This window comes from Mytilus trossulus, chromosome 13 (assembly GCF_036588685.1).
Source record: "Mytilus trossulus isolate FHL-02 chromosome 13, PNRI_Mtr1.1.1.hap1, whole genome shotgun sequence".
Lineage (NCBI taxonomy): Eukaryota > Metazoa > Mollusca > Bivalvia > Mytilida > Mytilidae > Mytilus > Mytilus trossulus.
In genome coordinates, this window is record NC_086385.1 from 1,008,630 (window position 1) to 1,035,733 (window position 27,104).

General features: G+C 32.8%; 1 protein-coding gene across 1 annotated transcript; it reads left to right on the forward strand.

Moving 5' to 3' along the window:
- The first annotated feature begins 664 nt into the window (after positions 1–664).
- Positions 665–23,025, forward strand: LOC134695295 (uncharacterized). The gene is made up of 7 exons (XM_063556518.1): positions 665–764; positions 2,765–3,186; positions 10,194–10,362; positions 11,044–11,189; positions 13,595–13,622; positions 15,255–15,314; positions 20,585–23,025. Exons 1-7 carry the CDS (start codon positions 665–667, stop codon positions 23,023–23,025), a joined length of 3,366 nt encoding a protein of 1,121 aa, XP_063412588.1.
- The last annotated feature ends 4,079 nt before the right edge of the window (positions 23,026–27,104 follow it).

Genomic DNA, 27,104 nt, shown 5'->3' on the forward strand with positions numbered 1-27,104 from the left:
AGTCCTGGTATCTATGATGAGTTTATTTATATTTAGTATAAGAATGTGAAAGATATCCTATAATTTCCTAATTTTCTTTTTTATGCTTTTTAAAAACATGATGTTTGTAGGAGTGAAATTCATCAATGTGTGTGTGCTTGAGTGGGGAAACTTTCCAGAAAGAAGTAAACAAAAACCTCTTCTGTATAGTCTACTAATCTTCAAGTAAACGACTTCATTTTCACTTATGCATTTTTTAACGACTTAAAAAAGAGAATAACAAAAACTTTGTTTACATCTCCTTTTTTATAAGAAATGGGGAGGGGCTTCCCCTTAGCATTACAGCTCAAACAATAGTGCTTGGTTGTCCTTTCATTTAAATTATCCGGTTTCAGACTGTTTACCAATGATATCTTTAAAGAAAAGTCGTAAATTTCTAGACTAGTCACGAAAAGTTTAAAATGTATGATTTGTCCGCATATTGGTGCCAACGGAAACGGAGTTAAAAATGTATTTTTCATATCAACTATTTATCTTCTTGAGATTACTAATCCTTGTTTTTTTCTCCTTGCAGTTATTCTAACAAAAGAACCGTCTAATAGAATGCAATTCTTTGTGTAACCGGAATGCATAATCAGATATGACAACTAGGATAAAGAATAAATAGTATATTTCTCAACACAAAATGACCGAACCTACAGAACCTAGGCCGTTGAAACGAAATATACCACCGGATTTACAGAGACAAATAGAAGAAATAAAGAAAAAAGTACCAAGAAGTACAGGTATAAAGAACTGTTTGCTATATTTTGTACACCTTATGTTAAAAACATAAAAAAAACCTTTGACAAGTAGCTAAAGACTATTTGATTCTTAACTTAATTTGAAACGATAATTTTGGAAACTTTAGGTGAAAGGATGCGTACGTGTGTTAACAGAACTACAAAGAGTGAAAAATTGCTTTGTTAACGTCCGGAGCAGTTTATTTAAGAAATAATTCATGGGGGCTTGAATATATCGTTATTTTACCACGGGTTGGCCCTTTATGACAAATATTTTACCCTGAGCGATAGCGAGTGGTAAAATCTAGATATATTCAAGCCCCCATGAATTATTTCGATTCTAATAGGACAAATACGGCATTTTTTTTGGATTGAAGCGCTCTAGGTGGAGGCCATTATTTGCCGTTCCCACAAATTAACGCACTTTTAGATTGGCGTAAAAGAACGGAGGAAACAGAATAAGTGACATGCTCAAACTATTTACAACACTTATTTAGATAGATTAGGATGAATTTTAATGATAACTTATTTATATGTCTTATATGTATATAAAAAATGGGCTTATACCACATTTTATCATCGTTTGTTTACGTTTCATTGTTGTGATGATTTTCGATATCAAAAGCGTGTATTTTCCCGTAAAATGCTTAAATTATAACGTCATCATTCTATGACGTCGGGTACTTCATTCATAAAAAAACATATGACGTGGGAGTACGATCGGAACAGCCAATGCAATATATTCATATTTTACCACGGGTGTGTACTCAAAGCGTTTGAAGGACGTCATGTTAGAATTACTTATATACAATGGAACTACGTGTGCAATTTTCAAAATGGTACAGGATAGCGTAACACTTTATTCTTTCTTTTTTTTTGTTTTAATAAATGCCAATGCAGCAAAGACTAATAGGGGAAAGCAAAATATTCGTCCTTAAAAAAAAGTACACAAATACTGAACTCCGAGAAAAATTTAAAACGGAAAGTCCATAATCAAATGGCAAAATAAAACGATAAATCACATCAAACACACTTTATAAAAAATGCCTTGTATACCATACATGATCTCTCTGTTATAGTAGACAAAGCAAGCCATGTTCAGTGTTTTGTGAAGTTTCTCTGACTCTTCCCCCTTATTTCCTATATTTTGTTTTGAAGATAAAATTTAACCTGTCAAGTAAGTACTTTTTGGAACAATTGGTGTGATAGGTAAATGACAAGAGGGACAGTCAAACTCATAGATTAGAAATAAACTGACAACAAATCTTGCACAAAAAGGGTGCAATTGTGTCTCCCTCTGGAACGCGGGGTGAATTTAAGTTTTAGGTACGAACTTATTGAAACTTAATCCAACTTCAATGGAGTCAGTAAAATTCAATTGGGATACAGTTTGCACACTTCAATAAATCATTAATCATCACAATTTTTACATGAATGAGTGATATTAACCTTGGATTTTTGCCTTAAAAATCAATTTTGTAGAATAGGTGTAATTTTTAAAAAACCAATGACCTTACGATGAAGTCAAAGATGTGCATTAGAATATGGTTTATCATCTTAGTCTTTTCAAATATGTTTATGCAGATGAGTTGAAGATTTGATCATTAATTAGTTCACACTTTTACCATGTTTTCCTTTTCATGATGCGGCGTGATTTAGATTTTTTGAAATAATTTTACTAAAATCTCTATTTGATTACAACAGATTTCCTACAACTATATAACTAAAATAATATAAGTTAATTTATCATTTTTAAGATATTTGAGCATCGGTAAACAACTTTTGCCTCAAATCGAAAAATCACGATTCAAAGAAAACTTCCAAAAAAAATCAGCAAATTAAAATAACGGTATATAAGGTAACATAACCAAGAAATTAAATGTCAAACTAATGATAATAAAATGACGTATGTAGAATGCCAAATACATTAACTATCTAATGTGAAGCAATTTGAATTATATGTGTTTTTAAAAATTGTTTAAAAATCTTCATTTTTTTTTAAGGAACTCCAAATGATTTAAATGACAGTAGAAAGAGATGGTTAGTTGTTGGCATTTGCCTTCACACAATAATATCCCCAGTACTAAGAACATTTGTGCTTCCTGTTGTTACCAAACTTTGTTATTCTCTCACAAGATTGAAGAAAGTTCATCAGCAAATATATGGCAGTCATTTAAAGAGATATGCTCCTACTAACACAATACTTAATTATGAAGCAATAAACAACAACAAAACTAGTTTTGGAAGAACCAAAGCTCTATATGATTACAAAATTAAAAGTCCTGTGGATTTATCAAAATTGTTCCTCCAGACACACATGGCACACTTCACAGCATTTGATGATTCCTGTGACTCATCTGCTCTGCTTGGAATCATTGTTAACATTGACAGATTTCCAGTAGTTATACAATCTGATGCCAAACTGGTAAGTAGAGATACCAGTCTATACTTTATTCTATAATTAAAAAAATTCCAACAGTTGTCAATGATATGTTGGATTTTGGCTGTCATCGAAATTTCTGTCTTTAACTTCAACGCTCTAACGCATCAATTCGTGTACACCAGATAATTTAGATTGATCGACCACATTGGTACTAGCCCAATCTGAAATAGATTGTGCCTGATGTTCATATGATGAAATCATAATCTTTCAGTCAGTTTAATTGAAATCTGGATTTGGCATGTCAGTTAACTGCTAGTAGTCTGTTGTTATTTATGTATTATTGTCATTTTGTTAATTTTCTTTGGTTACATCTTCTGACACCAGACTCGGACTTCTCTTGAACTGAATTTTAATGTGCGTATTGTTATGCAGTTACTTTTCTACATTGGTTAGAGGTATAGGGGAAGGGTTGAGATCTCTCAAACATGTTTAACCCCGCCGCATTTTTGCGCCTGTCACAAGTCAGGAGCCTCTGGCCTTTGTTAGTCTTGTATTATTTTAATTTTAGTTTCTTGTGTACAATTTGGAAATTAGTATGGCGTTCATTATCACTGGACTAGTATATATTTGTTTAGGGGCCAGCTGAAGGACGCCTCCGGGTGCGGGAATTTCTCGCTACATTCTCAATTTTATTTAACAATTGATAAAAAGGTTTATAAAAAAAAACCTTCAAATAATTTTTAATCCTACTCCAATATTTCTCTTTAAGTTAAGTTAAATCACAATTAACTAATAGCCATGGCTCCATTAAACACATTCATTCTTTGTAGAACTACCCGTGTCGTAGTACATATCGCTACGCTGATTAAACTATTATCAATCGTTTCAAACAATACGATTTTTGGTTCAAAAAGTCCAGTAAAACTATTCAACATAATTAAAATGTCAGGCTATAAAACAGTGATGAATGTGAGTAATTAAGAAATAAGTTGATGAACATGCTAAAAAAAAATACATACCTTTTGTACATTTTGTTCTTAACTATTACATGTATTAGTTAAAGGTAGATCGGTTCTCTTCCGCAGTCCTGAAATACAAAAAAAAATATTTGTTGTTTGATTTAACTTTTGAAAACTTTGTTTATAAGGTGTGATAACTTTGATATTATATCTTTCATTAAGAAATGTGTTATTCAGTATGAAGAAAGTTAGTCTCGACGCCCCGCATTTTCGTTTTATTTTATGAAAGCACAGTGTTAGAGGTATTTTCTTAAATTTATCTCAAAATTATATTGTTTTGTTTTATTTCTATACCCAAAAATTGAATTTGCTATGCATAATGTATACAAATCTGACAATTTTGCAAAGAAAGCCCTATACTTTTATTTTTTCAATTGTTGAAATCAATTAAAATATAAATAATTATGGCAAAGTTAAAAAAAAATAATATCAATTCTTATTAAGACCTATTACAACTATTAGTCCGGCCGATTGGTGAAAAAATTGCTCAAATGATGATCTCAATATCATATCAAAATATATCTCAAAGACAGTCATAGGTGACATTCCTAAGGCGTAAACTCGTGAAAGTTAGCAAAAAGAAGTGAATAGGTTGCGATTATTGTGTATGTTTCATTGATAGTGAAACAAAATCTAGAGGTTAAAAGAACATATACTACATAGAGTGAACTTGTTAATTTTAGATCGTTTCTTTTTTTTTTATTATTATCAATTATTGTGACAGGGTTAGTTGATGTCTCTAATTGCTTGATTTGTGGTTTTGTTCTGAGGGAGGGATGTACAAAAGAGGTATACCTATATTCACGTGTTTCTCGTTGTCCTTTGTTTGGATTTTTACCCAAAAAAAATAATAAAAAGAATGATGAAAATAATAATATAGATACTAAGTTATTGACATACTTTAGACAAAATGCATATTACATTAATAATATCCTAGTCTTATATTATGTAACTGCGCAGTATCTGTTGGTACATTGAAGTTCCGATAAATAAAAAGTATTATTTTGTTTTATTTTTTAATCAAATAAAATATAAAATGTGGGAAGTTAAGTATATTTCGATTAGTGTATACATACTTTCATTACGTTTTGAAATATAAATTAACATATAAATTTACTCTTTTTGTTTAATCATGTATTAAAACTGGCTATTTAAATCAAAATTACCAAAGTAGAAAATAGAAATCAGTAATAATGACTGAAATAAGGTGGTCAAATGATCTACGTATAATTACGCCTTGATAGTGAGTTAGACCTCGGAAATACCAATATTTACCTCTAAAGATAACACTTAGCGATATCCCTTTCTTTGAACCAGGTACTAGATAATGTCTCCTTAATGATGCTGGGGTCTCAGAAATTGAAAAACTTATGCCAAATTACAATTGTTTCTTTCGACCTGTATGTACACTAGACATGTGCCAATAGTCTTGATATAGCAACCAACAATAAACAAAATGTAAGGACGCGTGACACAAAAAAACTAAACCTTCAGTTTAAATTAACATATGATTAAGTGGACAATTAATTTCTTAATATTTCTTACTTAAACACTCTATTTATATTTTAACATATGTTTGTTCCTTTTTGCTAAGAAAATTATAATTGTGTAGAGTTTCATCTTTTCTGTATCCGAATATAAACCTAATTTCATACGGTTTTCAAAACTGTAGAGCCATATCTATACTATTCATTCGTTTGTTGGATGATGAAAAAAAACTTCAAATATAAAAAAAAAGAAGATGTGGTATGATTGCTAATGAGACAACTATCCAGAAAAGACCAAAATGACATAGACATTATAAACTATAGGTCACCGTACGGCCTTCAACAATGAGCAAAGCCCATACCGCATAATCAGCTATAATAGGCCCAGATGACAATGTTAAACAATTCAAACGAGAAAACTAACGGCCTTATTTATGTAAAAAAAAATGAACGAAAAACAAATATGTAACACATGAACAAACGACAACCACTGAATTACAGGCTCCTGGCTTGGGACAGGCACATACATAAATAATGTGGCAGGGTAAAACATGTTAGCGGGATCCCAACCCTACCCCTAACCTGGGACAGTGGTATAACAGTACAACATAAGAACTAACTATAAAAATCAATTGAAAAAGGCTTAACTCATCAGATGGACAAAAATACAAGTGGACGTGGCCGGGTACTTTTACATCCAGACACACAAAGACGCAATTAACAGATCTGAGAGTACTCGCAGTTATTTGACTGCTAGTGTTCAAAGCCACTAACAACTAATAAAAAAAATCATGCATCTAAGACTAAACTATCAATCCGTACACATCCAACATCCAATGAATTTAGTGTAAAGACGTCATAAACAGCCAGAGAAAAACATGACCTTTTGCAATGCCAAGTTACAGGTATCGACATGAATATGTATATGTATATGACATACTAGTAATATTTAGTTAGCTTGTTGGTTTTTTGTCGAGCCTGCGACTGCAGTCGCAGAAAATTTGGCATAGGATAGTGATCCGGCGAGGGAGACGGAGGCGACGGCTACTGGATGCTTTATATGGATGCTCATGTTACGAAGTTTCCGTCAGTAACATGTCTGATGTCCTTGACCCCATTTTCATGGTTCAGTCACTACTGAAAAAGAAAGTTAAGATTTCTGTAATGTTAAATTCTCCCTTATTATAAGTAATAGGATAACTATATTTGATATGTGCGTACCTAGCAAGGTCCTCATGCCCGTCAGACAGTTACTTGACATCGACTTCATTTCATGGATCAGTGAACAAGGTTAAGTTTTGGTGGTCAAGTCCATATCTTAGATATTTAAGCAATAGGTCTAGTATATTCGGTGTATGGAAGGACTGAAAGGTGAACATTTCCAACTGGCAGTTTTCATCTGACCTTGATCTCATTTTCATGGTGGTTATAATTAAGTTTTTGTGTTTTGGTCTGGGTTTTTGTATACTGTATGCAATAGGTCTACTATATATGGTGTATGGAATGATTGTTAGATGTACATGTCTAGCTGACAGATATCATATGACCTTGACCTCATTTTCATGGTTCAGTGGTGAAAAGTAAGTTTTTGAATTTGTTTTTTTTCTAGCGCTATATGCAATAGGTCAACTATACTTGGTGTATGGAATTTTTTAATGATCTAAATGTCAGTCACGCAGGTTTTATTTGACTTTGACCCCATTTTCATGGTTTATTGTCAGTGCTAAGATTTTGTATTTTGGTCTGTTTTTCTCAAACTATAAGCAATAGGTCAACTGTATTTGTTGTATGGAAAGTGTAAGCTGTATATGCCTGCCTAGCATGATTGATCTGACCTTGACCTCATTTTCATGGTTCATTGGGCAATGTTTATTTTACTTGGTCATTGTTACGTTTATGTGACAGTTGTAATTAAGCTTTATATTTAGAACTATCAACATAATATCAATGATAAGTAAAGAAGGCGAGAAATTTTAGCGTGTGCACTCTTGTTTCTAATTAAAACAAAATTGAAGCTGTCCTCATATTTGCTTTTAAAAGAATAATTGAATCCTCGAAAATTATACACTGCATCCCAAATTCCCGAAAAAAATAAAACACCACTTCCCGGGTATCGAAAATTTAAATCATTGATTCATTAATCCTGATAGGGGTAAATGCTGAATTCTCATGCAATCAAAGGTCCAGTTCCAACGTCCTGAATACGTCCATCCTTTCCTCTTTACATTTGTTGGACATGTCTAGAACAGGGTTTACATTTTATGAGCGTGTCTAAAACAGGGTATATTTTCAATGTTTTTCTTTAAAAAAAAAAGGCCATGACTTGGCAAGTGCATTCGGCAAAGTAATTCCCAAAGGATGACAAGTAACACCCAGCCCAATCCCCTAAATTGAGGTGTCCCCCTCTAATTATTTTTCCTATCTGGCCACTAATAAAGAACAGAGTTATAGTTTTCGTTTTGGTCCGACATATCAATAATAATCCTGTCACAGAGCGTAAATGGTTTCTATACTTCAATATTATTGAGTATACTTGAAAAATATGTACATGTCTTTATCCACGTTATCTATACTTCGAAACTGTTAACTAACTGCGCCATTTGTTATCAAAATACGAAATGTAGCATAAAATGAATGTACAAATATCGAATTAACAAATCACCCTATTTGCAATCAGTGTCGATTTACAAATATAATACACCTTTACAAATAACACAAAAGGAAAGATGTTAATTGATATCTACAAATTACAAATTACAAATATACAATTAAGTGATACACAAGTTACTGTAATCAATAAACATATACCACAAATGTAGCACATAAAGATGAATATACAAATGTTGAATTGACATGAACTCAAGAATTACAAATACAAATGAAAAAGGCATATCACAAATGTACAAACTACACAGTTACAGGAAATCCATTAAAAACAAATCCGGATTACAAACTAAAACTTAGGGAAACACAGCAAATATAAGAGAACTACATCACAACAGAAACACAGCACTAAAATATAACACACACACAAACGAACTATAATATAAAAATGGCAATTTTTCTGACTTGGTGCAGGAAAATGATGGATTGGACCTGGTTTTGTGGCTAGCCAAACCTCGCGCTTTAATGGTAATTTTAAATATAACATTAAAATTACTACATTACATGACAAGACTACGGTACAAATAAATGCAAGAACATTTAGGACAAAGAAATACACAAATAAACATTACAATATGACATTTTGACAGGTTTATAATATAATACACCGTACGTTCGTTTCGTCTACATTAGACTCACCAGTGACGATCATATTAAAATAGTAAAGAAAGCCAAACAAGTTCAATGTTAAAGATTGTTGGTGACCAAAATTCTAAAAAGTGGTGCCAAATACGGCTAATGTTATCTATGCTTCGAATAAGAAAATCCTTAGTATTTAGAATACAAATCTGGTTTCAATGAAAACTTCCATAGACACATAATAAATTGTGTAAGTGAATTTTATTTTTGTCGTTGATTTTTTTACTTCTCTTATATTAAAAGTAATAGTTTTACATAAATCCGAAAGATACCAACATTAATTCTAATTAATCCACATGGAACACCCGCGTACCACATGCTAAAAGTTATGTATAAATTATTTTGTAGATGAACGACAAAAGCGTATGTTATTATTAAAAATATTCTTTTTAAACACTGAAAAGCGTTTTAAGAAATAAGTAAGATTTTTATGTTATTTTTCATACTGCAAAATTCGAAGTGTTATAGAATTAAAATTAGTTTTGCGATTGTTGAGCAGTTTAAACAATGTGAGATTTATTATAACTATTTCGTAAAACGTTTAATAGGAAAAATGCAATCTAAATTTAAAAGACAAGTATTGTTTGCCACCATTTTTCCAGTCGCAATTGTCGCAACAACGAAAACGTCGCAAAACTGTATGCATGCATATCATATTGCCTTGGACACCGAGATCAAGATGCGGTGGTTTAAAATGAAATTTATTAAATTTTTAATTTGTTGATGTTTCAAATATCGAAGATAAGTAATGGTATGGTCCAAATGAATGGTATAATTAATATCTAGAAATTGCTATGAGTGTAGGTTGAAAACAAAACTTTACGACAAAAGAGATAATTACAGCGTCCCAATAGTGAAGCATTGGGAAGCTTAAATCATGACTTCGTAAATTTTAAGGACGCCATCACGAGTTATTTGACCGTTATGGAATATCTGTAATGTCATGTATGTAGATGATATCGGATATGTTCCTTGTGTCGTAACTAAAATCCCGTTCCCTTTTCACTAATGTGACCTTCCGAATACGACCTTTTACCTTTTATGATGTTTATTTTACCTATTTACCTATTTCGGCTGTTTGTTTTGTTCATGTATCATTATCAATATTATTAAATTTGATGCAACTGTATTGAGAGGTTTAGCCTTATAAAGTATTTTTGATTTTACTTTTTGTATACATTTTGGACTTATTCTTTGGATTTATTAATATGAAGGTAATATGTATATTTTTTTTTAATAGCTACGATCAAACATACGTAATCCCTGGTCACATTGTGACTTTACAGAATGGACTGCTACAAAATATACTGATTCTTTTAACTTGATGAGACAGCTTATAAGTAACCTCAAGCTGAGCCACACAGAGGAAAACAGAATATTGGTCGAACTAAATAGATGGGCATCCAATGGTACAACATTGTATAACATTCAAATAAAGTCATTGCATGAACGATAACACTTATTAACCCTGCAAGATCAAAGAATGCTTTTATGTATTTAAACAAAATATTACATTTTCGTTTACAATATACCACTATTCGTACAGGAATAAACAGATGACGATAAAAACCAATTAAGAAAGCAAAAGTATTCAAAATCTTTATCGATAAAGAAATTGTTGTCTTTTTTTTTTGTAATAAAGATAAAAATCATGAACAAAATGATATGCATATAGGAAGTATGCTTTTAATTTATCTATTTATTGGCTAAAACTATTCGCAAATTGTGTGCTCTGTGTAAACTCTTTCATACAAACTCTGAAATTTTCCCTTTATTGGGTGATTTTTAAGTTATTAAAGTGTAAATGTGCAATCAAGACATAGCTCATGGGAACATTCTTTAAAGCATAGTTAATTTGTACATTTTCTTGAAGGCTTTTCATCAAAAATTTATAAAATTTAACTTAGTACAAGCAGTATATTGTAAAGATGGACGATTGGTTAAAAACTGCAAATTGCTTTTACTTTAATTACATATCATAAAACACTACGAACAAACAGATCACAGACCACCATTACGTATATTTTCAGCATTTCTGTCGTAACAAATCAATATAAAATATTTATAAAAGCATTGATTTGTCTGTACAGGTCATGCGTTTCTGAGTGGAACAAGACTAGGTTTGGAAATAGTGCAAGAAATCAGTGGGCAGACACAAATTTTGGGTGAATATGTACAGACATTATGTACAGAGACAGATAATCAGTTTATCAGACTGCAACAAGAAATAAAAGAGGTAAGTAACACTTTATAAGGAAGGATGGTAAATTTAGAATGTGTTTTACATTATAATAACAAAGGTATCTAATTTTAAAATGTCCATTCCTGAAAAAATCGTTGGAATTGTCTATCAAGATTAAACTCTTTTTTTATTTCAAGTTTCATTAAAAGTTGACCATTATACATGCCTGCAAACATTACGTTTTATAAAATACCATTATTAAGGTAGCAATACAGTCAGATTTTTCTGACTCGAACCAACAGTCTTTAAAGATTAATTTCTCGAAAACTACTCAATGGATGTTTAAAATCTCTTACTCATTTAAAAGCAGAAATATTACTCCTTCTTAATCTGTAGATACATTTATTTTTGGTATGATTAATCTCAAAATAAAGCTCATTAATTGCCAAAAAATGGTTTTCCAACTTGGATGAAAATAGCACATTCAGGTCAAATGGTAGTGAAAATTTGTTTTCATCACTCTAATCAACCTTTCACAAACTACGATTTTTTATACATGCCTCCAGTAAGAAGATATATTGATTTAACTGCTTGGTGCCAAACCTCATTTCGCCTCTCCTCATTGGACACCTATAAATTCATTTAGAAACAAATGATCAAAAAACTGGGACACAGTATTGTAGATAATACTCCCTTTAATCACATATATCAAAGTCAAACCAAAAGGGGTACCCATAAAGTTTCTATCTAATTTTTTTGCTTACAATTTTCATGAAAAATTGTTCTTAGAAATGAAATAAAAACTGATTTACCCCATAATAACCGTTATAAATGCTACATAGATACATAGATAAATTCCACTAAGAACACCCCAAAAGTGTTCTGACACCATTAATTTATCTATATAATCACACACTTTGTGTTTTTGATGCTCTAATACTATAAATTTTGCATTATGTTTAAAATGACCATCAGTAACTTCGCATTTGGCGGGAGTTTTACGTCACAGATTTGACCAACATCTGTGATGTAGTGATTGAATATGGACAAAGCTCCGCCTTTGTCCAGACAATCTAAAATAAGAGAATAACAAGAATGACCAGCTGCATATAATCAATATTATCACTATGAAATAAGCTAGAACATTAAAATTCTGCAATACAAGACATGTTCCGAAAAAAATATTCAAGACCTTACCCTGCCCGAAAATAGACTGTTACACATGATTTTAGAGTTTTATGGAATCAATAAATTTCACATAAACTTAAAGTTTGTTAAAATGCCTAAAATCCTAACAGATGATTCAGAGACGTATTCTTCTTGCTTGTAGTAATAACATTAAAAGTTTGTCAGAGGCTTTCAAAGATACTTTCACATTCTTATCCATATATATATATATATATATATATATATAGTTTTGTTCATTTTGGTTAGATTATTTCCCTTTAGATTTTCTCCTTTTCATATCTTTCCCTTTTCTCTGTTAACTTTCATGTAATATAAATAAGGTTTGTTGCCATACACATGATACAATGAGATAAAACACAATAATCTATCTTGTGGTCAGGGATTAACAGCCAGACACTGGTATCAGCAGATGATTGACATATTAGCCCTCCTAGCCTATATTTAGATTAGTTACCATGTGCTTTTATTTACATAAGTTCATTACTCCCTGTTGTGATGTGATAATGACTTAGGTTTTTTTTTTCATTGTGCAGAATAATATTTACTTCAAAATTATGTGATAAAAAATATCTTCAAAAATCAGTGCTAGACTGTAGTGCTACATGTACCTTAGTGAACATAAGAATATTGTTATAAATCTTTAAAAAAAAACCTGATATTTATAAGACAGGCAACAACATGGCTTCACGAAAATCTACATCTAAAGACCCCATTTTAATTGACGGTAAACACATACGGTCATTAAAGTCACTCGAGGCACACATTGGTATGCGCATAGCAACTTAAATCGTGTAATAAGTCATATTCTTAGATGTCTTAAACACAGAATGATATCTCATGTGGTAATCTGTAGCTCATATCTTCCATTTTGCTCAATGCAAAATATTCGAACTGATTTATCTTAACTAAACTAGGGGATTGCATCTATATGCGCCTGGCATAATTTACCTACCATAAATTAAACAGTGACGAATCCTTAATATAAAATATAACGTACTACCCTAACGACAATAAGAACAACAAATAGATTTGCCGACATCTAGTTCAATCGTTCCACAACCACTTGGCCAATAAATCTACCGAAAGCGTTGTGTTCATGGATGTGCTTTCATCCAAGTTGTTATCAGCTTGAGTGTTGGTTGCTTTGCGCCGCATTAACACAAAAAGTCTATATCGCGGCGAGTTGTTATCAGCATTTTGATGTTGCAATGAAATTATATTGTTATTATAATTACACTAATAATCAGTCTTCATATTATTATATTTCTCAGGTATCACGTTTGCATTTAGAACAAATCAGTAAGTATTCATCTATTGTTTGGATTTTAATTTCTAATACATATCATATGACAATATAAATATTGATAATTATTATGTGTTTCGTCAAAACTTATCTTCGTTAACGTAACTGTAAACTTTTTATAATCAGTTCAAAATTTGTTTCCATGTCAAAAATACCTTACCCGGTGATTTTTAAATATTTAAATGTTCATCCGAAACTATTCAAACATACCTGTTAGGTTTATGCAGTTTTCACAATTTGGTTGCCAAGTAAACTAAAAACCATTTATCGTATGCAACTAGGATCTTGCGGTTGATAATTTCAATCAGTTCAGGCTCTGTTCATTGTATTTCGTTACATTAAGAACAAAAACATCGACGACGCCTATGTAGGGTTATTATACCCCCGCTTTAAAAAAGGGGGGTATACTGGTTTACCTCTGTCTGTCCTTCCGTTAGTCCGTCCGTCCCATGAATATTTTTCGTCGCATTTTCCCAGGAACTACAATACAAGAATTTCTGAAATTTGGTTTCAGGGTTTATCTAAGTCAGCTATACCGTGTGATGCGTTTTCAGATTGATCACGAGACAACTTCCTGTTTACCGAACACTTGTATGATTTTACACATGATAGCCAAGTTGAAAAGTTTCGTCACATTTTTCCCAGGAACTACAATACAGGGATTTCTGAAATTTGGTTTCAGGATCTATATAAGTCAGCTATACCGTGTGATGCGTTTTCAAATTCATCACTCGACAACTTCCTGTTTACCGAACACTTGCATATTTTTACACTATTAATATTATCCACTTGCGGCGGGGGTATCATCAGTGAGCAGTAGCTCGCAGTATCATTTTCTTCTGCAATTAACCGATGTCAGTTGACCACTTAATCTCGGAAACCTTTAGTCGCAGATCGACACACAGGCTCTTCACAATGATCAACAGGTCATAGAACCTTAAATAGGACCCAATGTCATATTGTTAGTTTGACCTTTATCCTTGACATAACACTTAAACCAAAAGTTAAATCTCATGGGGTATTTTGCAATGACATTCGAGTTACAAGATCGAAAGTCTAGGTCACTTTTTATATGTTTTTTGGTTTTCGCACCTTACATTGTGTGTTTTATGGTGTTTTGAAAGCTGTCCAAAAAAGTAAAACAACAAAAATACCGAACTCAAAGGGAAATCCAAAATGGAAATTCCTTTATAAAATGCCAAAATTAAAAGCTCCATCAAATCGACCGATTGGAAAACAACTTTAAAATTCCTGATTGGTTTGTGCATTTCCTGATGTAGAACATGAAGGACTAAACCTGGTTTTAAAGATTGCTCAACCTTTCACTTGTTTGACATTTGTATAAATTTCTATCATATAGACATAAATGTGTTAGCAAGACAAACAGAAATAATAAGGAATGTAGAAAAACAAAAAAAGTCAACATTTTAATATTATCGTTTTCACTATAAAACAAATAATAATTTAACAGACACACAAAATAGGATACGTACACTCTGTTTACAAAGCACAAAATGAAAGACAATAGAAAAAAAGCCAAACTTATCAGTGGTACTTATCGGAAGAAATTATTGCAGAATAATACAAAATATGTTTGTGTATCGATTAATACATTTTTGTTATTTCAGAAAACCTGGAGGCAGAAATAAAACAAAAAGACGAACATCATATACCCGAAAATATCCGAGGTATGGCTAATCAAAACTTTATCATAATCCAGTTGTTGTATAGAGATGAATGCTTTTTTTAGCTCACCTGGCCTAAAAGGACCAAGTAGGTTTTTTTTCACTAGGCTCCTGTGGTCTGTCGTCCGTGAACTTTTACAAAAATCTTCTCCTCGGAAACTGCTCGGCCAAATTAAAGCACACTTTGCCTAAATCGTACTTATGGTATCTTAATTTCAAAATGTATCCGATGATCCAAACTATTTACCAAGATGGCGGTCATGGCTAAAACTAGAACATTGGGATTAAATACGATTTTTGGCGTATATCTCTAAAACTATAGCATTTGCAAAAAACATTACCAATTCTATGGCAGCAACCAATCAACAGGTTGTCTAATGTGTCTGAAAAATTCAAAGCAGATATTTCTTTGGTTAAAAATGTTCATCAGGTCAAGATATATCTGCTTTGAATATTTCAGACACATTAGACATTCGGTTGATGGGTTGCTGCCATAGAATTGGTAATTTGAAGAATATTTTGCAGTGTTGGTTATTATTTTAAATTTTATGATGGATAAAGATAAATTATAAACAAAACAATTGGACAGTAAAGTAAGATCTACAAATTAGTCATCATGACAAAATGGTCAATTGACCCATTTAGGAATAATTTTTTTACCATTTTGTTGTAAATTTTTGTTATTATTTAACATGGCTTTTGATTGGATGGTTCTAGATCGTCATCTTGATCAACGACCCGATCTCTTTCTATGGTCCATCGTGGAAATAGAAGTTGCTTGCCTAATGTTTGTCTTCTGGTTGCCCAACCAAGTAATGGTGCATGAGCTGTTCTATGAGTCCAAGTGTAGCAAACGGCGGATGACGGTCAATTTGAAAAAAATGAACCCTCATGCGTTATTCGACAAGGTTCTATTTTTTTTCGTGGTACTTATGCTATAGAAATCATAGATGGTCTTTTCTGACAACAAAACAGTAAAACGTCTTTAATTGTATCCATTTCTTTCCTGAAACTCAAGAGTGTTTCCAAGAGATTATTGGTTAAGTCGCAATTTGTTAGCACTGTTTAGCGAAATTTCGTAACATTTGTCGGAAAAATCAAACCTGATTTAATTGGGTGTCTTTGGGGGATATACACAAAATAATGGCATATACCGTCCAACGGTGGAGTAAACTCACTCAGCTGACTGTTGTTTAGAATCGTACACATACATTTATAAAGTGTCATCGCTTTACTGGGTTCCTACTTAGACTGGTGTCTTACAGATTGGAAAGACGAAGAGCTTCATTGACTTGTTTTTTTTGCAACGACTGTCTTGGCAGTCTGAACGGTAGTAGTGCTACCCGTTTGAGTTTTATTTAGTTCATGATCATTTTGTCCTTATTTGACATTTCAGTCTTATCAACATCTAATGTAAATCTTCCGTTACGGAGTTTTTGTAATTTTCTCGGATCACAAACCTTTTTGAAACGTTTATGGTTGTCTAGTAGACAAAATGTTTGTTATGTTTACGTTGATTTCAAAAGGAACATGGTGCAGGTTTAATATTGCTAGTCCCTCTTGTTACTATTTACCCAAGTTTGAACTGTATAGGCGCCTGTCAAGAACGTAGTATGCCTTTATTAGGTATAAAATGTGGTGATATTCCTCAATCGGTAGAATATTTCTGCTGAGGTCTCACAACAAAGTATAATACATTGTGTCATTTTTATTAGAAATATAATCAAATATTACCATGTTTCGATTCACAGACGAAACCTTTTTTTTCGAAAAATGACTTCTCTCCCAGCATATGTTGATATTATAGTTTTGTAGCGTATTTTGTACTTCAAAAAGAATGAAGAATAAGACCGAAGCAAGAGACCAGTAGCTATGATCGTCAATGATGGCAGTCATCATGATAGTCTTGCCCCTGTTGTCACATATCAAAGGGTAGTAGGTTTGCACAATACACCCCGCTCTTGGTAATTCGCTGATTTCTGTGTCTTAATTTAAGCCGATAGGTCGTTATGGGAACGTTGGACAATGTTTGAAGATGGTAATCTTCTGGTGATATGAAGTAAAGTGGTGTGTGGTTTACTCGAACATTCCTTAGCTCAGGCATGTACAGCATTATCAACTTCTCTCGGTGGTGGAATTGCATCATTTTCTTTTAACAAACGGTGTTGTATGCGTTGCTCTATTCAATTGGCTCGGAACGCTATAGATTTATTTACAAACGTGGTATTGTGTCGGAAATAAAGAATTTGTTTTCTTGAGTCTCCAGACTACTTCACAACCTTTGTAACACTGAATTTAGCCTCAGAATGAGACATGAACCTTGGTTCAAACATTATTGGTAGTTGTTGTGACTTTAGTCTCAACATTGAACCCAGTATCGTTCTTAATCTGGATGAATATTCTGGAACAACCTCGTGTTTCAAGTCCACATTCTAATTTGACAACAATGGGTTTATACTGGAAAGAGAGTCAGAAAAAAAGCCAGAAAAAAGCTACTTGGCATTAACTTGAAATATTCTATTACTGATTGGCTTTGTTTTAGGGTTGTCGGTGTTGGATGCCCTCATGTCAATGTCATGTTTGGCTGACTTTGGTCTACATAATCATGAGGTCTATATGTTCCAAATCTGAAACTTGTAACTACTAGTAATAATAGTTATGAAAATAATTACTCTATTTAAAGAATGTGCTCCAATTAGCATAAACTTATCTACCTAGCAGCCCTTATAAAAACATACCTAACAATCAATGATTACAATGTTTGAACTCATAGTTTAAATGTTGTGCAGAATGATTTTGTGTCAAGCAAGTACACAAATTGCACACGATAAACAAACATCAAAAAATATATTAGGCAGTTATGACAAATCATTTACAGTTAAACATCTATAACGTTCTTAAAACTAACTTTCAATGTATCGCCTCCGATACATGTTGTTTGTTAGTATCCGTAACGACAATGTGTAGAAATTCGATTCACGGGAGTTCGATTCACGGGAGTTGATTTGTGTTCAACAGGAATCTTCACTGATACGCCCTGTTTTTGTTCCCACGTTCCGGTTCTCTGATCTTGAACAACTGTAACGTCCTGTGACATAGCACTTGCAGGCAAGACATCAGCTGTTTGTAAAACAACTGCAATGCCTCATATGACACGAAATGTAGTGAATCATGGCCTAGTTAATTATAAAGGGGTTTATTTTTATCTTGTAGGTCAGTCACTTCCTAAACAGTAGTCGTGTCAAAATGCCTATCGAAGAAATCTTCGTTTCTTACGAGAAAAAAACCAGTGCTTGGCTTTCAACGTACTCTATGACATGTGCCTTGCCTGCTGCAGCTGTAGCTTCTATTGATTTCAAAAAGATTCCAATTTTCTTAATATTCAGCCTTTCCTCGCACAACAGGCGCGGATTTTCGTTCCAACTAAAGCTTTTTTGAGTATAACCTCTTTTTTTACAGTTTTGCTTTATTTTAATTCAGTCTAATCAGAGATGTTTCAGATTCCGCTTTCCTAGGTTTTTTCTGGTCTTTGATTTTTCGATAAGATAAGGCGATATTCGAGTTGCATTGTCATTTCTATATTAATATATAAAAAAGAAGATGTGGTATGATTGCCAATGAGACAACTATCCACAAAACTCCAAAATGACACAGACATTAACAAAAATTAGGACACAGTACGACCTTCAACAATGAGCAAAGTCAGCTATAATAGGCCCCGATAAGACAATGTAAAACAATTCAAACGAGAAAACTAACGGCCTTATTTATGTAAAAAAAAAATGAACGAAAAAAAAATATGTAACACATAAACAAACGACAACCACTGAATTACAGGCTTCTGACTTGGGACAGGCACCTACATAAATAATGTGGCGGGGTTAAACATGTTAGCGGGATCCCAACCCTCCCCCTAACCTAGGACAGTGGTATAACAGTACAACATAAGAACGAACTATAAAAATCAGTTGAAAAAGGCTTAACTCATCAGATGAACAACAATACAAGTAGATAACTTCGGTTAGACAAGCCTCTATTAATAAAAGAGGGACGAAGGATACCAAAAGGACAGTCAAACTCGTAAATCTAAAACCAACTGACAATTATTAATAAGTTGCAAGTGTCGAGTTCATCGTCCATTAAAACAAAATACTCATCTGTGAGTCTACAATTCGACGTTCATGATTGTATCAGTTTCTCTTGTATTGAGAGCTGAACCTATTGCTAAGTATTTGACGTGGCTTCTTCCAATAGCTGGAACTCTTTTTTTGTCTGGAGGGCCTCCAGTTCCCTAAAGAGGCGCTCATGTTTAGTTTCCTATGGTGTGTCATGTGTACTATTGTTTGTCTGTTTGTCTTTTTCATTTTTAGCCATGACGTTGTCAGTTTGTTTTAGATTTATGAGTTTAACTGTTCCTTTGGTATCTTTCCTCCCTCTTTTATCCGTTAAGACTTCTTGATCTCTCCATGAGTCCACGTATTCGACTAGTTTTGAAAGTTGACACCATCTCGTCGGTAATTTTTTTTGGAAAACACTAGTCAGTCTTCTCTTCGCATGGTTCATATAGACGTGGTCATATTTTCAAGAGTCATTATATGCACTTAATTGAATAAGTATTAGTTAGCCAGTTTCAATATTAAGATTAGACCTGTATAGGTGTCTCTCATCCATGTCTTTTATTGTTGAATTACATGTCTGGAAGAGTCAACCGAATGAACAAAAACTATTTTATATGTTGAATAACCTTTGGTTTAAGAAGGTTCGAGGGTATAACAATTTCAGATAAAAACTGAACAGTTATTTTTCATTACAAATTTTATTTATTACCTTTATGAGTTGTTATCTTATCATATTGTTCAAAAATCATTCAAAAAAATCAATATGTGTTGGCCCCAGATGACATTTAAAATGTATGTACATTAGTATCATTAAAAAAGTTCCAAATTATCTCCCTTTGGTGCAAAAATGCCATTTTTTTTGGCATTGAAATTGAAATGTCTTTTTAACTCATCGATGACCTATATTTTTTATAATTATTTTCAAACAAAAGATAAAGTTCATTTGAAGAAAAGTATAGCAAAATCCTATATTAAATCAAAATTTTGATTTAGACCCGCGAGGCACCTTGAACACTCTCTACGTGTGTTTAGTTTAAATCAGTAAAGCAGGACATACTCATCATAATGTACACCTCTAATTAAAGGAACGTTTTCTTGTCATTTTCACTAGAAACTGTTACGCTTTCTTAGCTTGATGATACTTTTTCTTTGTAGCACAACATGAACAAGAAATAAACGAATGGGAACAAGACGAATCATCCTTTGTTTGCACTAGAGCAACACAACACATACTCCGATCTTCAATCTCAAACGGCTGTATCATTGTCACAGGAAGCTCAGGTTGTGGTAAATCTTCAAACATACACCATGCAGCCTTACATCTACGTTACAGGTCTGGATATGAGATAATTCCTGTTCTAACAGGACCATCAGATATAATAAACTATTATAATGGAAACAAAAAACAAGCTTTCGTTGTAGATGACATATGTGGAAAGGAAACAATCAATATACAGACATTACAAACGTGGCGAGATTACTCAGAAAAAATGGAAAAAATATTCAAAAGTGTAGACACTAAAAATGACGACGCTATTTCAGAGATATCAGGTTCTAAGTTACTGGTTTCTTGTAGACTGCATATATACAAAGAATCACAGTTTCAACTAATTACATTTCTCACTAGAAAAGAATGCAATCTACTATCAACAGAGTTGTGTCTTCTTCCAGATGAACAAAGGCTAATGATGCAAAATTACCTTCCAGATGATATAATTGGCAGTATAGTGCAAGTTATGGAGAACGTTGATTTCTTTCCGCTGCTTTGTAAGTTGTCAAAAGACAAAACATCCGAAGAAGTCATCAAACTGTTTACAGCTCCTGTGGACAGTATCCAAAAGAATATCAATCACATTATTGTAACAAACACATCACAATTCTATGTTCTTGTTCTATGTGTCTTATTTGATGATGGATTTGATACCAAATGGCTGAAATCAAACTCAGCTCCAGAAAAAAAGAGAGGCAAAATTGAGGCCATTGTTAAAGAGTTTGAAGTTGATTTATCAAAAGAAACGTCAATGTGTCATTTAAAATCTTGTTTTAGTACATTAGATGGTACTTATTTAAAAGGAAGAGGAACAGAGTACAGAATGATACATGACAAAATCTATAAAATGGTGGCTGTAATATGTGGCCAGAAACTCACAGAATGTTTTATAAATCATGCTCCCTCAACATTTATTCGTGACTATTTTATATTTAAATCAATCTCGGAAATGCAAACAAATGATGATTTAATTAAACTATCGGAAGATCAAGAACTAGATTATTTTGAAAGATTGTTGTGTGACTTAAAGGAGTTTATCATAACAAGTACATTTCATAATAAACAGTTGACATATCAGTCATTCATTGATAAATTGATTGACACTTTTAAAGGGAATGATGAGGCAAAAACTTTGCTTAAGGAGCTTGATACAGAAGGTTGCAAAGTAAGAAAATATGATTATAAGACTTCTTTCAATACAACACCTTTAATAGAGTCAGCATCAGGTGGTTACTATGATTTAGTTATGTTTCTCATTTGTTATGTTAAATGTAACGTGAATAAGGTAGACGGAAGCGGCAGGACACCTTTATACAAGGCGTCGGATGGAGGAAAAACTCATGTAGTTTCTTTGTTATTACAGAACAATGCTAATGTCTCTCAGGGTAATAATGATGGGGAATCTCCACTTTATGTTGCTTGTAAAAGAGGACACACAGATACAGTGAAAATATTATTGCTAAACAATGCTAATGTCTCTCAGGATACAAATTATAGAGAGTTTCCACTGCACGAGGCCTGTCAAGGAGGATACACAGATATAGTTAATATGCTACTGCAAAACAAAGCAAATGCCAATCTTAGTAAAAATAATGGAGATTTTCCAATGCTGTTGGCATGTAGAGGAGGACATACGGCTGTAGTGAAATTGTTACTTCAGAACAGTGCTGATGTCTCTCAGTATTGTAACTCACATGAAACAACTTCGTTGCTTCAAGCCTGTTATAAAGGGCATACTGATACAGTGGAATTGTTACTTAAGAACAATGCTGATATTTCTAAGAGTGACGTATGGGGAACGACTCCTTTGCATGATGCCTGTGATCAAGGACATAGCGATATAGTTAAACTGTTATTACAGAATCAAGCTGATACTTCTCTCTGTAACCAATGGATGATGACGCCGTTGTTTCTGGCCTGTGTGAAAGGGCATGCATTTGTAGTGGAACTGTTATTGCAGAACAATGCTGATGTTTCTAAGTGTGACATGTATGGAGAGTCTCCATTATATGTGGCATGTACACGTGGACATACAAAGACAGTAAAACTGTTACTTCAGAAGAATGCTGACGTATCACAGTGTAGAACATATGATGGACAATCACCTTTACATGTGGCTTTAAGCTGTGTTGATCCATTTAGTTCAGGTGTAAATGCATATGAAAATCATAAGAAATATACTGAAATTGTAAGGCTTTTAATTGCATCGAATGCAGATGTAAGTCTTTGTTCGAAAAATGGCTCACCATTAGACATAGCCCGTAAATCAAAAAGTTTGGAAATGATCAAACTTCTTGAAGATAATCTCAAAGTACGACCTTCTTGAGTAATGTATTGTATTATTCCTTTGAATTCGAACTACTAATTATATGGAACATGGAGAAAAAGAAGTATAGGATTTGTCAGGAATGAATGTTCTTCAATGATCAGTATATGAATAAAGGATATTTCAAGCATTTACGTTTCATTACTGCATGAAATGTACACAATCAAACTTTGAACAGGTATGAACATTTGCACGTTATAGCCACTAATATTCAGACATATATTTATATTCACATCACAAGATTGAGATTATTTTTCAATATATAAGTGTTATTTTCCAATTTGTGCATTAATAAAACTATTTGGATAAGCAAATACAGCTTATTGGATTTACAAAATATAAATATCTAATAGACAATTTACAACATAATATAAATAAAGGCAACAGTAGTATACTGCTGTACGAAATTCATAAATCGATTGAGAAAAAAAATCCGGGTTACAAACTAAAACTTAAGGAAACACATCAAATTTAAGAGGAGAACTACGACACAACAGAACATCAACACACAACACTAAAAAGTAACACACACATAAACTACCTATAATATAACAATGGCCATTTACCTGACATGGTACAGGATATTTTAATAAACGAAATGGTGGGTCAAACCTAGCCAAAACTTCCGCATGTATAGCATTGTTAAATATGATTAAAATGACAATATTACATGACAGGACTACAATACAAATAAATAGGAGAACATATAGGACTGAGGAAAACACAAATAATATAAGCTTCAAAAGTTATGCCTAATACGGCTAAGGTTATCTGCCTGGGATATAAGAACATTCTAATTATTTAGAAAAACTCATACTTTTGCAAACAGTAAATTTATAAAAATGACTATATAATAGATATGCATGATAGCACCGAAGTGGTGACTAGCTACAGAAAAAAACGTATGCATAAAGCAATCTAAACCAGCACATAAATAAACACAGCCGAGTTAGCCGACGAGATCAAAGCACAAAGTGACGTCACATTTGAATTTCTAAAAGTTTCCATAAAATAGAATAGAATTAAAGATTAGGTTTGCAATACTCATATAACATTTATTAATAACAAAGAAAATTACGATACTTATCAATATAAAATTGTGGTAGTAATTAGATAATTATTGTTTTTATCTAGCTTTGTCGGTTTTTCTTCTGAATCAAACTGTAAACGAAATATATATGGAAAGCCAACAAGGTCAAAATTCTTAATTCGTTACTTGTCAATTCGTAACTTGAAACTGTGTCATTTCTAAATTGATAATTCGTAAATTGTTAATTTGTAACTTGTTACTGTGAAATTCATAATGCGTAATTCGTAAATTGTCAATTTGTAACTTGCACCTTTGTAGTTTCAACATTCTTAATCGGTAAATTGTCAGTTTGTTATTTGTAACTGTGCAATTTCATAATGCTTCATTCGTAAATTGTTAATTTGTAACTTGTTACTGTGAAATTCATAATGCTTAATTCGTAAATTGTCAATTTGTAACTTGCACCTTTGTAGTTTCAACATTCTTAATCGGTAAATTGTCAGTTTGTTACTTGTAACCTGAGACTACTATAACTGTGTTATAGTAGTCTCAGTTGTAACTGTGCAATTTCATAATGCTTCATTCGTAAATTGTCGATTTGTAAATTGTATCTTTGTATTAAAATTCAACCTTCTTCATTTGTTAATTGTCAATTTGTAACTTGTACATTTCAAAATTCTTTATTGGTAAATTGTCTTTTTGTATATTGATGTTTTGTAACTTGTAACATGTGACTTGTCGATTCGTGAATTGTCGATGGATGTGTGAAATGTCGAAGTGTTAAATGTCATCGTTGTATTATGCTAACGATCATTATGAAGACAGATGGCGCTCGGGTTCGTCTTCGGTGTATAATCCTCTTGTAAGTCGGAGTACCTCCATATGGAATATATACCTAAGTAATTTTAATCCATTAATTACAGCAAATGCATGTTAAAAAGCAAAACAAAAATTGCATGTTTAGAGGATCCCAGTTTTATTTTGTTTACTGATGTGGACTTTCGCTCGAGAACGGAAACTATATAAAAAAAAACATCCCGAGTAGTTGAGGCTCTCCTAATTACGGGGTTAATGAAATAGTCGTTGGTCAGTGGAATATTACGACTGGATTATTCAGGTATATACAATAAGGAGATGTGGTAATAAACCGTATGATTGCCAATGAGACAACTATCCACCAACGCGAAATACAAATAAAGTCGATGTAAGCCACATTTTTACTATAGGCAACCTACGGCCTTCATCAATGACAAAAACTAATACCATATATACACATGGAAAAAAGTATTGCAACACCTTGATTTTTTAAAACTTGGAAATCAGCCTCTTTTTTTGGATGAAATATAATAAAATATGTGTATAATATTATTGACACATAGTTTATGATAACATTGGCATTGAAACGAACAAAAAATGTTTGAAAAAAAAAGATTTGCATAACCACAATTTCAATAACAAAATGAAGTGTCTTTTGTACAAAAAATGCATTTTACAACTTTTACTGTAGTCCAACTTTATAATGTCAGACATTTCAAAATTAGTCTTCAGATGACTGTTCACATCATGGTTGATCGTTATACGCCAAAGAATTAGTAGTTTGTGCGCAGCATCCATTCAAACGGATAACCGCATCTTAACGTCTTCTGATTCCTGCCATAAATCGACTAATTAGTTGCTAAGGTAGCAGCAACCATTTCTGATGAAGGGCATTGTTTATTTCATGATGTGTTTGAACTGGGGTGTCCTTTCGCGCACTTTCCGCCTAATAGTGTCCCATATATGCTCGATATGGTTCAGATCCGGGCTACGATCGGGCCAAGGAAGATGAACCGAATTCCGTTTGAACATTGGATCTATCCCACGATGCTAATTTCCAAGTTTGGCGAGCTCTGCACTACATTGGATACGGAAAATTGTGTGTCTGTTCGTTAGCAAAGTTCTCCAAAATGGTCTTATCGCACGATAACCAGTAGCGATGAGTTGATCTCGAACAGTTCTTGTTAAAAAGTTCCTGTATGACCACCACTCTCTTTTTAGGATTGTCTTGTATGCAATGGGTTTTCCTCTGACCAACATTCATTATGCTTGATTTTCTCTAGCAAATGGTATGAGGGGTCTTCATTATCTCGGAAGGTCTTTAACAGCGTTTATTGCCAGTTTTTATTCTCAAAACGACTTATAGTGGAATGGTGATGACCAACAATACTTGCAGTTGTTAACGCGGCATCCCTGCTTCTCTTATGCTGATAATCTGCCATCTTGCTGCAGTTAAGAGTTGTCAGGGACCCATTACAAGGTGTCAATCACATAACTTTAAAAACTTGGTCATTTTAAGTTTTGAAAACAATGAGGATAAAAACACCTGTTTTGCTGTTTACGGGTACAATAACTGCATGTGCAGATAAAAACTTATCGAGTCGATATTTATTAATTAAACTCAGGTGATACTTAAATTATGTTTAACTAGTTCTATTTTACCAAATTATATCACAAAAAAATAAAGAGTGTTTTTTTCGATTTCAATTTGGTGTTGCAATACTTTTTTCCATGTGTATAGTCGTTTTAAATGACGAGCGTTTTTGGCGTATTGAATTTTAAACCTGATGCTTTTTGTTATCTATTAATCATGCTTTTCTTTGTCTACTATGTTCTGCTTTTTATTTGTATTGTAGTCCTGTAATATTTTGTTTTCATTTCAATGTTATATTTAACTGTGCCATTAAAGTGCGAGGTTTGGCATGCCTTAAAACCAGGTTCAACCCACCACTTTTATTCCCCTTTAAAAGTGTCCTGTACCAAGTCAGGAAGATGGCCATTGTTATAATATTGTTCGTTTCTGTGTGTGTGTTGCATTTTAACGTTGAGTCGTTTCTGTTTTCTCTTATTTTTGAGATAAGACGTGGCACGGTACTTGTCTATCCCATATTCATGTATTTGGTTTTGATGTTATATTTGTTATTCTCGTGGTGTATTGTCTGTTGCTTGGTCCGTTTCTGTGTGCTGTTGCGTTTTGGTATTGTGTCGTTGTTCTCCTCTTATATTTAATGCG

Bases quoted from the DNA above. Each gene is read 5' to 3' on its own strand.
- LOC134695295 (XM_063556518.1), top strand. From the start codon at position 665: ATGACCGAACCTACAGAACCTAGGCCGTTGAAACGAAATATACCACCG. The intron at 10,363-11,043 runs GTACAACATTGT...TTGTCTGTACAG, and splicing joins AAATAGATGGGCATCCAATG to GTCATGCGTTTCTGAGTGGA. The intron at 13,623-15,254 runs GTAAGTATTCAT...TTGTTATTTCAG, and splicing joins TTTGCATTTAGAACAAATCA to AAAACCTGGAGGCAGAAATA.